Source organism: Pteronotus mesoamericanus, unplaced genomic scaffold, assembly GCF_021234165.1.
Source record: "Pteronotus mesoamericanus isolate MK-2021 breed Mesoamerican mustached bat unplaced genomic scaffold, CSHL_Meso_final contig_121, whole genome shotgun sequence".
In the NCBI taxonomy this organism is placed as follows: domain Eukaryota; kingdom Metazoa; phylum Chordata; class Mammalia; order Chiroptera; family Mormoopidae; genus Pteronotus; species Pteronotus mesoamericanus.
This window is the reverse complement of record NW_026555046.1, coordinates 3,732,877-3,748,484: the sequence shown is the minus strand read 5'-3', so window position 1 is coordinate 3,748,484 and position 15,608 is coordinate 3,732,877. Positions and strand designations below refer to the sequence as shown.

Sequence of the window (15,608 nt, the reverse complement as noted above, 5' to 3'; positions counted from 1 at the left end):
TACGGCCAGCAACGGGACCCGCGGTGGCGGCAAGGGACCAGACTGGGGCAGCCCGCAGCGACCAGGTTGTGCGCTGAAGCGGAGGCCGAGGGCTTGCAGGGCCTTTTGTTGGTGGTCTAGGCGGCCTCTGCCCATGCTGGGGAGGATGAAAGCCAAGTGTGTCGGTGGCGCGACAGCAGGGCGTCGGGGAGAAGCCAAGCTCTGAGTCTAGGACCAGAGAAGAAGACGCTTCTACAGACCCCGCCGGGACAGTAAAAGAAGGTGGGGGTGGAAATGCAGATCTCACGAGAATTATATAGGCTGCGAGACCGCACCCCTAAATGACAGCCGCGTGGGCCACTGACGCGGGCGGCTCGGCCGCGTGGGGGCGCCCAGTGGACGGCGCGCAGCCCTGGCGGCCAATGGCTGGCGGGGTCGCGGGCGGGGCTGCCCGCGCTCCAGAGGCAGAGGTGGAGGCGGAGTCTCAGCGGGGAGGCGGGGCACCCGGCAGCGGCGGCGGCAGCGGCAGCAGCGCGGGTCCACAGCAATCTCGGCAGCGGCGGTGGTAAGATGAACGAGGTTGAGGGGGCTCGCGGGGAACGCGGGTGGTGCGCGACCAGGAGGCGGCGGCGCAGGGAGGCTGGGCCGAAAGGCGCGGAGCTAAGGCGTGGCGCCCACTGCCAGGCTCTCAGGCGCAGGGTTGCCGGGGATCCACCTGCTGGTAACGGAGCCTCCCCCGTCGCGGCCCGGCCGGGAGCTCGCGCGCCTCGGACTGCTGCGGGGCCAGTCAGGGCACCGGCCGGGCCCCAGGGCGTGGGCCGGGTGTCCTGGTCGCTCTGCCAGCCCCTTGCCCCCAACGCTGCGGCCCCTTGGTGCCGCGCGCTCTCCAGTGGCCAGCCGGGCTCCTGGTGAGTTCCCGGCGCTGCTCGGCGCAGCGGGGCTGGTCTACTTTGGGGCAAAGTGGAGGAGAGAGTGGGTTTGGGGGTGCGGAGGGGGAGTGAGCGTTGTACGCGGACCGAACAGGGCTGCCTGAGGGCCCGTGCCCGGCGTTTCTCCGGGGCCGTGGGGCAGGTGGGGTGGGGACGAGGCAGTCCCGGGCCCAGAGGCGGCGTAGCTGCTCCCGCCTTGGTGAGGAGGCGTTGCAGCCTTGGTAGCGAATTTACCTACGAAGTGAAGACCTGGTGATGGTGTGGTGTCAAAGAGCAGCCCATTTCCCCACCACCTAAGGAGGAAGCTGCACGTGGGACCCTTAGGTTGGGTCCCAGTGATTCCACAGAGTGTGCCAGGTGATATCTCGAAGGCGAATTTTATGAGCTGGCAGTCCTACCCCTTGCGTGCCCGCATTTATTTCTCGCAGCGTGTGTTCTCTGTAACCCGTTCATTGCTTACAATCCAAAATTGCGGAATATGAGCAGGCGCAATGTATTTGTTTAATGCTTCCCATATATTTTGCTGTTGTGCTTTTGCCTTTGGGCAAATTCTGAGGTAAGATAATGACGTTGTTTATTTGAACTTAGAACCTAAATTTTGAATCAAATAATACGCGTTTTGTGGTTTATGTTTCCTTTTCTGATTATTTTAAAAAATAGTTGCCTAAGAGGGCATCGTGGTATCGGTTTCTTTACTCACACGTGTAAATCCGAAAACGCACTGGGCGATGAAATTATGTAAGATGTATTAAGTAAAAATATTAATCCTTTTATAAATATAAAATAAGTGAATTTTAACCTAATTGCGGTGTATAGAGAGCTTACATCTTGGATTTCATGATTGTGCTTTTCTTTCCTTCCTTCTGTCCATCCCTCTCCTGTCTGTCTGTCTGTCTCTCTTTCGGAATCTGTGTCCTTTCTGTAGGACGGGAATTAAGGAATTTGTCAAATGTTCAGCAGAAGTATTCTGAGCAATGGAACAGAATTGTGTAGAGGACACTGTAAAATAATTTATTATATAATAATAGAAATATAGGACTGCAGCCCTTAAAAATCTGTTAATAAAACTTTTTTTTTTTTTCGGTCTGAGATCTAGAGTTGAAAGTTCCATTCATTTTGTCAGGATGGAGAAGACGACTAGTAATTTTAGCCACTAACTTTTTTGTTGTTAAAGATTCAAATGTGTAAAGTGATAGTCTCAGAATAAAATTTTTGCGAATGTGGATACTTTAAAATATGGGTCACTTTGTCTCTTATTTGAGTTAGTCAATCCAGAAGGCTTTTGGTTGTCCAGCCTAGCAATTGCCTCGGGTGGTTTAAGGGCCCAGAGATCATTAGTTTTGCTCTTGTCCAGAGCCTTCACTTGTGCTATGCAATTAAACTTCAATAGTTTGGAAACCTTGATTTAAAATGTATGACTATATTCTTCCTGAGTTAAATGCTGTTGTAGTTCTCTTGCAGAATTTTAGATCTTATTTGTTAGTAGAATTCATTATTAGTACAATATCTTCTTTAACCCAGGGCTTAATAACTTCCTCTGTTTAATATTTCTTATGTTTCTCAATAGTATATCTGTAGTCTACTTTTAGAATTCATTCACTTTTAATTGTCTCTGCCCATTTATACTGAATTTTATTATATGGGTTTTATTTATATTTGATAAAACTGTATTTTAAAATATCCTTAATTTTATGATTCTCTGCTTCTCTACTTCCCCGTGATTATTAATTGAATGTTTACTTTAACTCGTATATTTTTAGATCTTTTACTAGGACAAACTCCTTCCTGAAGTTAGGTAGGGCTAAGTATATAGCAACAAAAAGTTATACACATTTTTATGTTTTATGTAAAAAAGTCTGTTCAGTTTTTTCTGTAAAATAAAAGACACATTTTTCATTTTCACCAATAACTTTATTGTTTGGATATTTTGAGTATGTCGGCTATCTCCTGCTATTGGCTTCTAGTGCTGCTAGAAGCAGGGGTGCTGCTCATCATCTTCCAATGCATAAGACAGCCCCACAGCAAAGAATCATTTGGGCAAAGTGTCAGTAGTACCAAGAAATTTTGCAAACCACTTTTGACATGTTTGATCAGTCACAGCACCTTCTCCATAAACTGCACAAATCTTTTTTTTTTTTTTGCATTTCAGTTGTTTTTACCTTTCTTGAAATAATAAAACATAATATGCCAAAAATGTGTATCTTCTATCTTCAATATTAAAATGGCTGCACAAAAATTCACCAATTTTTGATAAGTTTTTAAAAAATGCACGCTGATATGTCAGCTATCACAATACAATCTAATGAAATTGTTTTGAATGAAGTTGAAGACAACTAAGTGCTACTAGAGCCATAGTACAGAAAAAATGTAGTAGACTTTTTGGCCAACCCAATATAATGTCACACCATGGTTAAAATTCCAAGTTATATAATTCACTGTGTTATCACTTTTTTTTATATTCAGAACTCACTATTGGGTGCTTAGTGATAAAAAATTATTAGGCACTTTATAGAATTGAAATTATAGAATTTCACCATGAAAATTTTAAATTGTGAACACTAGACATGGGCATATTTGTCTTAACTATGCAATGTGAATAACTTGGGGTTTAGAAAACAGTGATAACTTGCAAGAGAATATCTTTGAGGTTCCTTGTTTTTGTATAGTAAGAATAATCAAGGAGGTGGAGTGGGGGTGGGGAGTTCAGTGTTTCTAGAATATTATACCACAGTTAGAGGGGCTGGCTAAGAAGGATTAACAGGCATGCCTGAGGGCATGTGCGCGCACGTATTATAGGGAGGAAGCTTAGCCAAAGGCTGTAGGAAGAGAAATTTGTTCAAGGTTTTATGTTTAAACCTTGAGATTTCTTACAAATTTTGCAGCTTATTTCATAATAGTTCCATGTTTGTTATGGAACATAAACATTTTTTTAAAATTCATACTTAAGCTGTTGGCTAAACTTGACACCTTGTGAACATTCTTCATGTAACCTGAGACTTGGAAGTATCCCTGGCACCTCTCTCCCTGCGTGGGTGCAGGTGGCTGAGTTGGAGAGGCAAAAGGTCTGGTAGGTAAGAGTGTAGACTGTGGAGTCATACAAATTAGGGTTCTCTTTGGGTTCATTTTCTTGTGTGTAAAATAGGGTTACTGATGCCTGCCACGTAGGATTTTGTGACGATTGAAAACATATACGACAGTGTGGTAATTGCTGGGGGGAGGTGGGTATGAGGGGCTAAATGGTAATGGAAAAAAATGCAATAAAGATTTATATATAATGGGCCCAGCACATAGGAAATAACTCTATGAGTTGTAGTGTCTATTATTACTAATACTGTGCTCTAGTGATCTTTCTTCACTGTAGAGATTTCTAGTAATGTTCAGTTATACAAAGTAGCTGCGATGGGTATTTTCAGAATTGCCTACAAGTGGCTGCTTTAGTCAGCCATATTCTTCTTCTGAGGGAATTGTCTTGTGGGCTTGGTAGGCCTTTTTGGAGGTACATTAAGTCACCCCACTAGAGTGTAATTTAGTATATTGCAAAGTGCATCTTGTGGTCCCCTTGAGGCCATCAGTTATCAATGCACATCTCAGAGTGTTTGACATGCCTCCAGGGAATGATACCAGCTATGCATAAAGTGGACTGTACAAGTGGCTGGCTATAGTTTTTTGTTTGTTTGTTTGCTTTTATTTTTAATACAGTTAACATTTATTGAGAACCTATTATGTGCTAGGCAACTATGCTCAAGTACTTCTGAGGACTGCATTTCATTCTATTTTTTTCAGTAGTTTTATTAGATGGGTGGTGATAAGTGATGGATCCTCAGTCATACAGTATTCTGGTTGGATAACGGCGTTTTTAAAATGCCTAAACTTTCCTAATTTGGGGGCAGGCATTAGATTTGTCTACTAAAGAACAATGCCTAAAGTGACATCCTTGTCATGTAAGTAATAATGGAGCCAGATCCAGGACCCAGGTTTTTTGACCCTTGGATGTTGTCAATTTTCTTAAATTTAAAAAAAAAAAAAAAAGAAAGAACTACTATTGTGCTATAGGAAAACTGAGGAGAGTGAAGATTATGTTATTCAGGAACCATTGTGTGATCATTAAGAGTTCTCAGCTTGGAATCTGGCTTATTATATGTTTAATGAGCCCCACAACTTCTCTCCTTAAATACATAACCATAACTTTCTTTTCACAGATAAAACCAAACAAATGAGGAGGGAATACAGGTAGTTGGATGCTTTTTTCACCTGAGGAGAAGCAGCCTGTAATCCTGGTATATTAAATGAGTGGTTTAAAGGTGGGAATAAACTGCAAAGACACAGTTTGGCCCTGCCAAAAGTCTGCTTGTAACGGTGACTCATGAATGAAGAAACCAATATGTTGTATTACTGAACAAGTTTTTCTTTCTGTTTTCTTCTTGGATAGGAAGAAAGCCTGAGACATCAACCTATGAAGACTGTGAAGACAATTCTCAATAGCAGTTGTGACTGGTGTTGCTATCAGACTTATTCTGCACAGCATCTGGAATGAACCTCTCTTATTGACTGATTTCATTGGCCCAGAGCCTGGAGTACTGGATTCACCTGACTTCGTAAATGTATGAACCAGTGTGATGGTGAAATGAGATGAGGCTCCGAAATGGAACTGTAGCCACCGTTTTAGCATTTATCACTTCGTTCCTTACTTTATCTTGGTATACTACATGGCAAAATGGAAAAGGTAAGGAAAATATCTCTAAAAATGTGCATGAAATATATCAGGCTTTGTGCTTTGTTAATGGTGCGTATATGCTTAGGTTAAATACCCCAACAGTCTGCATGTCGCATGCCAGCTGCTGGTGGCCTGGCAGTTTCTTTCTGACATAAAAATGAAACAATATTCTTGGGCAGGGGAGACAGAAAATTTTTAATTTGAATGGGGCTTGTTTTGTGGTTCCTTATAATTGCATTTGGAGAAACATATTGAACAGTGGTTTATGTTATGCATGACAAGCAAGTTGCATAATCAAGACTCTTCACCCTTTTTTTTAATTATTAAACATCATAAATGTTTAATAAGCATCCTTTACTGGATGTCGTACAGTGTCTAAAAGGATCCAATTGGCAACTTCATGAAACTTACATTATGATTATACTATGATTTGATGCTGTATGGTTAATGATTTAAACTGCATGTGTTGACAGATTGCTCTTTTGGCAAAAGTATTTATGAAGTTAATGAGAAATTCTGATTATAAAACAAAAAGTTTAAAAAATTAATTTTTACACTGTTGAACTGTGTTTTTAAGAAAGGTTATTTGTTTAGTGATTGGAACTATATTCAGGGATAATTCATTTTTTTTTTGGCTTTTTTTGAAGAGACATTATTTCGAGTAGATTCCTATCTATACTTTTTACCTGTCTCCTTTCCTTATAATAATCTAAGGAATGTTGATGGCAGGAAGGATGGAGGTGTCGAGTTGAGGGAATATTTGTTTTGTTAGAGTTCAGTTAGAGTAATCATCATAACCTGGTTATTTGATGATGCTATTGCTGACGTTATTTTATTGATTTGTATGAAGATAACTGAAAAGATGGATTCATGACAATTTTTCTCAGTGTTCATATAGATATGCATAGATATCGTATATCTTTGTGAATATATATATAAAATAAATAAGCTGATATAAGTGAAAAATATATGCTCTCAGCTTTAAGCAAGTATGTTACTCTTTTTCTTTTTTTTTTTTTTCTTGTGATCTGGGCTCTAATTTGGGGGGAAATTCTTTGGAGAAAAATGAATGAAAACTTGTTGAAGACCTTTCTTCTTTGTGGACAAATTTATGCATTTTAGATTTTATTTTTTAATTGTACCAAAGGAAGAAGGTTTATGCAAGGAGAACTTTGTTTAGTTAATTTAATCAAGCTATTGACTGTCCCTGATATGGACAAAACAGATGACTGGCCCTACAAGTCTACTTATGAAGTAAGAGAATTAGCCATAAGAAGTGTATATGGACTTTTTTTTTTTTTTAAATCAGGAAACTTACCTATTCAGGGAGTTATAATAGTGGAGAAACTTGACTCTTCTCACTGTGTCTTATTTAAGGGATTAAAAGTTTTGGAATATCTATTCTATTTATCTCGTTTCTTACATAAAGGCATTATAAGCATTTTTTCGTATTAAGCTGTCTTTAGATTCAAAATTAATTTTAAAAATATAAGGTCCTTTCACCATGTGATTTATATACACACATAAAAAAAATCTGTTCTCTTTGATTATTACTCCTTAAACAGCTCTGTAATGCTTCCATACATACTCTTCTGTTCTGTTTTTCTGCTTAGTGTTTTCCATACTCTTTCAGGTATCAACAGAGACCTGCTATAGTTAAGTAAAATCCCCTGTGTTGTAATACTATATCATTTATGTAATCACCCTAACTGCTGAGCATTTGTATTCTTTCTAGATTGTTCTGGCAGTCAGACAACTTGGATTTTTCATAGCGGACCTGATTTCAGATATTCCAGTATATCCATTAACCATGTGCTCTAATTTTTATATTGAAAGCATAGTTTCCGTAATCTTGATATTGCTGGATTAACAGTCTTTATTTTTCATTCATTCCTTCGTCCCTTTTATGTATCTATCTTGTGCCTAGCACTGTATTATATGCTATGAATACAAGAAGGAATAAGAAACTTCACACCTTTGAGAAGCTAAGGGATGTAGGTAAGGGAAGATGCCTGTAAACAAATATGATACCATCAATTTGGAGATAGAAGCAGTAACAGTGCTGGGCTTGTATTGTTATACGCACATTACATGTTGTGTATTCTTTCATTTAATCCTCGTAACAACCCTGGGAGGCATTATTACCTCCTCTCTATAGGTGAGAAACCAACACAGAATGGTTAAAAAACTTGCCAAGGTCATACATTAAGTGGTAGAGTGAAATTTGGACTCAGGGCTGCTGATTCCAGAGATGATGCTCTTAGCTATTGCTTTATTGACCAGTAGAGCGGAGGCAGAGATTACTGATTTTTGAGACATTTCACATGGGATGAGTAAATGTGAAGGCTGTTCCAGGTAGAGTAGGGAACAGTAGGCATATCAGGTAGAGGGAGCTACAGGTGCATCCATGGAGTTCTGAAAGGGTGTAGAGTATTTATTTGAGCTTTGGAATTGTGAGATGCTCATTGTGATTGGCACATAGGATTCCTTTACTGTCCAAAGTTTGAGCTGGTAATCACAGTGCAGTTTCTAGAAGTATATCTAGTTTGTCATAGGTCTTCATTTACGACGTGAAAGAATACATGAGCACCAAGGGATTGGTATAAATTGGGGAGGATGTTAGGAACCTATCTGGGGAGTTGGAATTTGGACTAGGGTACCAGTTCTAGAGTATATCATATTCTCATATAAAAATGAGCAGAATTCTGAACTTGTGGCATGGACAGGTTGAGAAAGTGGAAAGCAGGTGTTGTGAAGTGGGACAGGAATAGTTACATGTCTTACTTGGTAGGGGTGGGACCCCTAATGAAGCTCCTGCTTTGGTCAGGAACAATCCAGAAACTGGGCAAGACTGAGCAAGGAGTTGTGGATCCTTGTCCATGGGGATATTTAACATTCATGTACATGTTTCTATGTGGACATATGCTTTCAGTCTTGGGTATTTTTACCTAAGAGTGGAATTGTTGGGTTGTATTGTAACTTACGTTTAATCATTTGATGTGCTACCAGACTGGTTTCCAAAACAACTGGGTCATTATGCATTTCCTTCAGCAGGGCATCAGAGTTTTGATTTTTTTACATTGTTGGCAACACTTGTTATCTGGCTTTTTGATTATACTATCCTAGTGGTTGTGAAGTAGTATTTCATTGTGGTTTTGATTTACCTGATGTCTAATGATGTCTAACATCTTTTATGTCCTTGATAGCCATTTGTATAACTGCCTTGAAAAAATGTCTATTCAGATCCTGTGCCTGTTTTTAAAAATGAGTTGCCGTTATTAAAAAAAAAAAAATTTCATTGATTATACTATTACTGTGGTCCCAATTTTTGCCTTTTTGCCTGCCTCCACTCAGTACACCCCCATTCCCACCATCATTTTCCCCCCTTTAGTTCATGTCCATGGGGTATATATAGCTCTTTGGCTACTCTATTTCCTATACTGTTCTTAACATCCCCCATCTATTCTGTACCTACAAATTTGTACTTCTTAATCCCTGCACCTTATCCCCCATTCTTCCCCTTCTCCCTCTCGACTGATAACCCTCCAAATGATCTCCATATCTATGATTCTGTTCCTGTTCCGCTGTTTGCACAGGCTGTTTTTAGAGTCAGTCGTTGATAGTTGTGAATTTATCATCATTTTAATATTCATAGTTTTGATCTTCTTTTTCTTAAGTAAGTCCTTTTAACATTTCAAATAATAATGGTTTGATGATGATGAACTCCTTTAGCTTTACCTTGTCTGGAAAGCACTTTATCTGCCTTATCATTCTAAATGAGAGCTTTTCTCGATAGAGTAATCTATATTGTAGGTCCTTGATTTTCATCACTTTGAATACTTGCTGGTCCTTTCTAGCCTGCAAAGTTTCTTTTGAGAAATCACCTGGCAGTCTTAATGGGAACTCCTTTGTAGGTAACTATCTGCTTTTCTCTTACTGCTTTTATTCTCTGTCTTTAACCTTGGGCATTTTAATAATAATGAGCTTTGTTTTGGTCCCCTTCGTGTCCATCTTGTTTGGGACTCACTGAGCTTCCTGGACTTGTATGTCTGTTTCCTTCACCAAATTAGGGAAGCTTTCTTTCATTATTTTTTCAAGTAGATTTCCAGTTTCTTGCTCTTCCTCTTCTCCTTCTGGCACCCCATGATGCGAATGTTGCTGTGCTTAAAGTTGTCCCAGAGGCTGCTTACACTCTCTTTGTATCTTTGTGGGGTTTTTTGGATTCTTTTTCTCTTCTCCTTGTTCTGATTGCTTGTTTTTTGCTTCCTTATGTTCCAAATTATTGATTTGATTCTTGGCTTAATCCACTCTACTGTTGTTTCCCTCTAAGTTCTTTATTTCAGTTAGTGTATCCTTCGTTTCTGACTGGATCTTTTTTATGCTCTTCAGGTCTTCACTAACTTCCTTAAACATTCTTATAACCAGTGTTTTAAACTCCGTTTCTTGTATATTGCTTATCTCCATTTTGTTTAGTTCTTTTTCTGGAGTTTTGCTCTGTTCTTTTATTTGGGCCATGTTTCTTTGTCCCCTCATTTTGGCAGCCTCCCTGTGTTTGTTTCTATGCATTAGGTAGAGCTGCTTGGACTCCCTGTCTTAGTAGTATGGCCTATTGTAGAAAAGCTCACTGGTAAGTTGCAGGTCGGGGAGGATCTTAGGTAATTGCCAGGGCGGGTCAACCCATGTGAACCATGTTGATGGAATACCCGATATGGTGTTGCTGCTCTGTGGCTCTGTATAGGGGAGGGCTCAGAAAGGGGCAATGCCACTGCCTGGCCTCTGGAGTTTTGTACAGGAGGAAGCTGTCCCCTGGCACTCCCCCTGATGACAGACAGTTCAATTTCTCCCTGTATGCCACTGGTGCCCTTCTAGCTGCTGCCCTGGTGCTGAAACCCAGAGGGAGTGAGTCTGTATAAGGCCTAAGTCCATTACTGTCCCTTTAATAGGACAATTCTAAGAATCCTGCAGTTCCTTCTGCTCCCCTAACCCCTAGTGTTTTTTTACAGCCAGAAGTTATGGGAACTTACCTTCCTGGCACTGGAACCCTGGCCTGGGTGGTCTGGTGTGGGGCTGAGATCCCTTGCTCCTGAGGTATCCCTTCTGATTTTTATCCACCACACGTGGGTATAGAACTGCCTGTTCGACATCTCTGCCTGTCCGCCCCTCCTACTTGTCTGGATGAATGTGGTTTCTTTAATTCCCTGGTTGTCGGACTTCCATAGAGCTCAATTTTATGGTAATTCTGGGTGGTATCGGTTTTGTAGTCTAGTCATAATTTTTGCTGTGGTTGTGCGGGGAGGTGAGCCATGTTTACCTAAGCCTCCATCTTGACCGGAAATGGGGTTTCTTTTTTATTAACTTGTAAGAGTTCTTTATATATTCTAGATATAAGTTGCTTATCAGATATATGATTTGCAAACATTTTTTCTGCTTTTGTAAGTTTTCTTTTCACATTCTTGATGGTGTATTGTGAGATACAAAATAATATAATTTTGATGAATTCCAGTCTATTTTTTTGTTGTTGCTTGTGCTTTTGGTGTCATAGCTAAGAATCTGTTGCCAGATACAAGATCATGAAGAATCTCCTATATTTCTTCTAAGGTTTTTATAGTTTTTGCTCTTGTGTTTAGTTCCTAGATCCATTTTAACTTAATTTTTGTTATGTGTTGGATGTCAAGGTCCACCATGTTCAAGTGACCCTTATTTTATTGAACAGTGTTCCCTTCATTATTTTTCATGTGGCTCTCCAGTTGTCCTAGCACCATTGGTTAAAAAGACTGTTGTCTCTCATTGAGTGGTCTTGGTACTCGTGTTGAAAATCAGGTGATCATAGATTATGGATTTATTTTTGGATTTACAGCTCTATTCCTTTGACCTTCCTTGTGCTAATATCATACTGTCTTTTTATTATTGAGGTAAAATTGGTACATAACATTTTACAGGGGTCTAGCTCAAATAACATCCTTGTTTTATTGCAAAATCTTTTATTACAAAATCATAAACATGTAATTATGCAACATAACAATGTCACACTCAAACACACCATATGACATTTCAGGTGAAATGTTCAAATTAAAAATATAAATTATTACACCCATATTATTACCTTACCAACCACACTCAAGCATTACTTCTGCTGGATCCTGTATAAGTTTTAGGTGTATAGCATTATAATTTGATATTTGTATACACTATAAAGTGATTACCACTTTACTATCCATCACCATACAGTAGACCCCGTCCACCAATTTTGCCCGTGCTACCCCTTTCCCCTCTGATAACTACCATTCTGTTTTCCATATCTATGAATTTGTTTTTGTCTTTTAGATTCCAGTTATAAGTGAAGTCATATGTTATTTGTCTTTCTCTGTCTCACTTATTTTACTTAGTATAATACCCTCAAGGTTCATCCATCTTGTCACAAATGACAAGATTTCTTTCTTTTGTAGAGTTGTGTAGTATTCCATTTACATGTACCACATCTTCTTTATCCAGTCATCCATTGATGCGCACTTAGGTTGTGTTCATATCTTGGCTATTGTAAATACTGCTGCAGTGAACATTGAAGTGTATACAGTAGACACCCTTTCTGTGGGGGATATGTTCCAAGACCTCCAGCAGAGGCCAGTAACTGTGAATAGTACCATTTTATATATATTTATATGTACACAACATGTTTTTAAAAAATGCATACATACTGTGATAAAGTTTAATTTATAAATTAGGTGCATTAGGAGATTAACAGCAACAATAATAAACTAGAACAATTATAACAGTATAATAAAAGTTATGTGAATGTGGTCTCTTCTTAAAATATCTTATTGTACTATATCCACCCTTCTTTTTCTTGTGATAATGTAAGATGATAATATGCCTAGGTGATGAGATGAAGTGAGGTGTAGCGTTAGGCTACTTTTAACCTTTTGATGATATATTAGTAAATGTCAGGGTTACGTTTGTTTCAGGGGGTCCTTTGATAAAGTCTTCGTATAGACTTAATGCTTTCTGGTGCAACCCCTTGCTGTCAGTCAGAATACATTCTCTGCTTATGTCTTCCACCCACAAATTTAATGTCTTTTCTACCTTAACTAAGCAGTTATCTCACACTATGACCATAACTTTTGCAGTTTGAGGTATGACAGCAAAATTAGCACAAATTTCTTTTTCCTTCTTTACAATTTCATGGATAGAAGATTCTTACTGTAGTTCTTAGCAACCTTTTCACATAAAAGAAGCATTTTAGGCTTCTCCTTGGCATATCTGAATTGCCAGCATTATTACTCTTGCACTTTGGGAACATGATTAAATAAAATAAGGGTCACTTGAACGAAAGCACTGTGACACCACAGCAGTCCATCAGATAACTAGGCCAACTTCTAAATGTCTAAGGGACAGGTGGCACAAACAATGTGAAGATGCTGGACAATGTGATGATATATGTCTTAGGTGGAGCAGAGCAAAACAGTGATAAGTTTCAGTATGATACTCAGAGCAGCACACAATTTAAAACTTGGTGATTTTTTTTATTTCTGGAATTTTCCATTTAATATTATTGGACTGCACTAGACTGCAGCTAACCAAAACTGCAAAAAATAAAACCACAGATAAGAGGGGGACAACTGCATATATTTTCAAAATAGTGTTTTTATCTTCATCTACAAAATACCCAAAAGTGAAATTGCTGTATCATATTGTAATTCTTTTAATTTTTGGAGGAATCTCCATACTCTTATCCACAATGGCTGCACCAGTTTACATTCTTACCACATCCTCTCCAGTACTTGTTATTTCTTGCCTTTTGTTAATAGCTATTCTCATAGGTGTGAGGTGATATCTCATTGTGGTTTTCATTTGCATTTCCCTGACAGTTAATGATGTTGAATATCTGTTCATGTGCCTGTTGTCCATCTGTGTGCCTTTTTTGGAAAAATGTGCCTTCTCTGGAAAAATGGAGGATCTGAATAGATCCTCTGCCCATATTTTAATTAGATTGTTTGTTTATTTTGTTGTATAAGTTGTTACATTTTTTTGTTATTGAAGAGACACGTTTCCCCATTGTATGTTTTTGGCTTCCTTGTTGTAAATTAATTGTCCATATATGTGTGGCTTTATTTCTGGGCTATTCTGTGCCGTTGGTCTGTGTGTCTGTTTTTATGCCAATACCATACTGTAACTTTGTAATATAGTTTGAAACAGGGAGCATGATACTTCCAGGTTTTTCTTTCTTTCTCAAGATTACTTTGGCCATTTGGGATCTTTTGTGTTTCCATACAAATTTTAGAATCATTTGTTCTAATTCTGTGAAAATGCCTTTGGAATTTCGGTAAGGATTGCACTGAATCTGTAGACTGCTTTTGGGTAATATGGCCATTTTAACAATATTTTTTCTTACAATCCATGACCGTGGAATATCTTTCCATTTATTTGTGTCCTCTTCAATTTCTTTCATTATGTCTTACAGTTTTCTGTGTACTGGTCTTTCACCTCATTGGTTAAATGTATTTCTAGGTATTTTATTCTTTTTGTTGCAATTGTAAATGGTATTGTCTTACTAATTTCTCTTCCTGATAGTCCATTATTAGTATATAGAAATTCCAGACATTCTGTATATTGATTTCTGTGTCCTGCAACTTTTCTGAATACATTTATTTTAACAGTTTTTTTTGGTGGAGTCTTCAGGGTTTTCTATATGCAGGATCATGTCATCTGCAAATAATGACAGTTTTACTTTTTTCTTTTGATTTTACATGCTTTTATTTCTTCTCTTGCTGTGCTAATTGTTGAAGTAGGACTTTCAATACTATGTTGAATAAAAGTGGCAAGAGTGGGCATCTTTGTCTTGTTCCTGATCTTAGAGGAAAAGCTTTCAGCTTTTCATCATTATGATGATAGCTGTGGGTTTGTCATGCAAAGTCTGTCTGGAAAAAGTCCAGCCATTGTTAATATAACAAGAATGGTTTGCGCAACATCAGTGTAGCCTGACAGCCAAAAAGAGTGGACTGGAGTGCGCGTTCATGAACAATGAGAACTTCACTGTGCTACTCAGTGAGGGCAGTAGATGCTGTTGAGCGAGCATGTGTACTGTGTGGCTTTTGCATTCAAAATAACTGAGGGAGTACAGCAATAAATCTGTGTAGAATTTGTGTTAAGCTTGAGCATTACTCTGCAGAAACTATTTGGATGATTCAGAAAGCCACAGCTATGGGCAACTGGTGATTGGTAGCTTCATCACGACAGTGCGCCCACTCATGCATCACATCTGGTGCAGAGTTTTTTGGCAATACATCAAATCACCCAGGTGAATTGGCACCCCCTACAGCCCAGATTTGTTGCCCTACAACATCTGGCTTTTCCCAAAACTAAAATCACTTTTGAAAGGGAAGAGATTTCAGACCAATGATGAGATTCGGGAAAATATGATGGGGTAGCTGATGGTGATTGGGAGAACTGTGTGAGGTCCCAAGGTGCCTACTTTGAAGGGGACTGAGGCACAATGTACGATGTTTCTTGTACCTACTTCAATAAATGTCTCTATTTTTCATAGTACATGGCTGGATACCTTCTGGACAGACTTCATATATGGCTTTTACTATAATGAGGCATTTTCCTATATACCCACTTTGTTGAGAGTTTTCATCATAAATGGGTGTTGAATTTTGTTAGATGCTTCCCCTGAATCTATTGAAATGATCAAATGATTTTTTTCATGTTGGTTGATTTGCAGATACTGAATAATCTTTATATCCCTGGGATATATCCCACTTGATCATGGTGTGTGATCCTTTTAATGTATAGTTGAATTAGATTTGCTAGTATTTTTTGAGGATTTTTACATCTGTGTTAATCAGGGATATTAACCTGTGATTCCCTCCCTCCTTCCTTCCTTCCTCCTTTTCTCTCTCTCTCTTTTTCATATTATCCTTTTTCTGGTTTTCGTATCAGGGTAATGCTGGCCTTGTAGAATGAGTTTGGAAGCATTTTCCCTCTTC

The 15,608-nt window shown here is 39.0% G+C and overlaps 1 protein-coding gene across 1 annotated transcript in view; it reads left to right on the top strand.

Annotated features, from left to right (window-relative positions):
* Positions 1-474: 474 nt before the first annotated feature.
* Positions 475-15,608, top strand: part of MGAT4A (alpha-1,3-mannosyl-glycoprotein 4-beta-N-acetylglucosaminyltransferase A) — a 130,989-nt gene continuing 115,855 nt past the window's right edge. The window contains exons 1-2 of the mRNA XM_054586235.1: positions 475-544; positions 5,338-5,631. Coding sequence (XP_054442210.1) covers positions 5,538-5,631 — 94 coding nt within the window. The 5' untranslated portion in view covers positions 475-544; positions 5,338-5,537. The remainder of the gene's footprint in view (positions 545-5,337; positions 5,632-15,608) is intronic.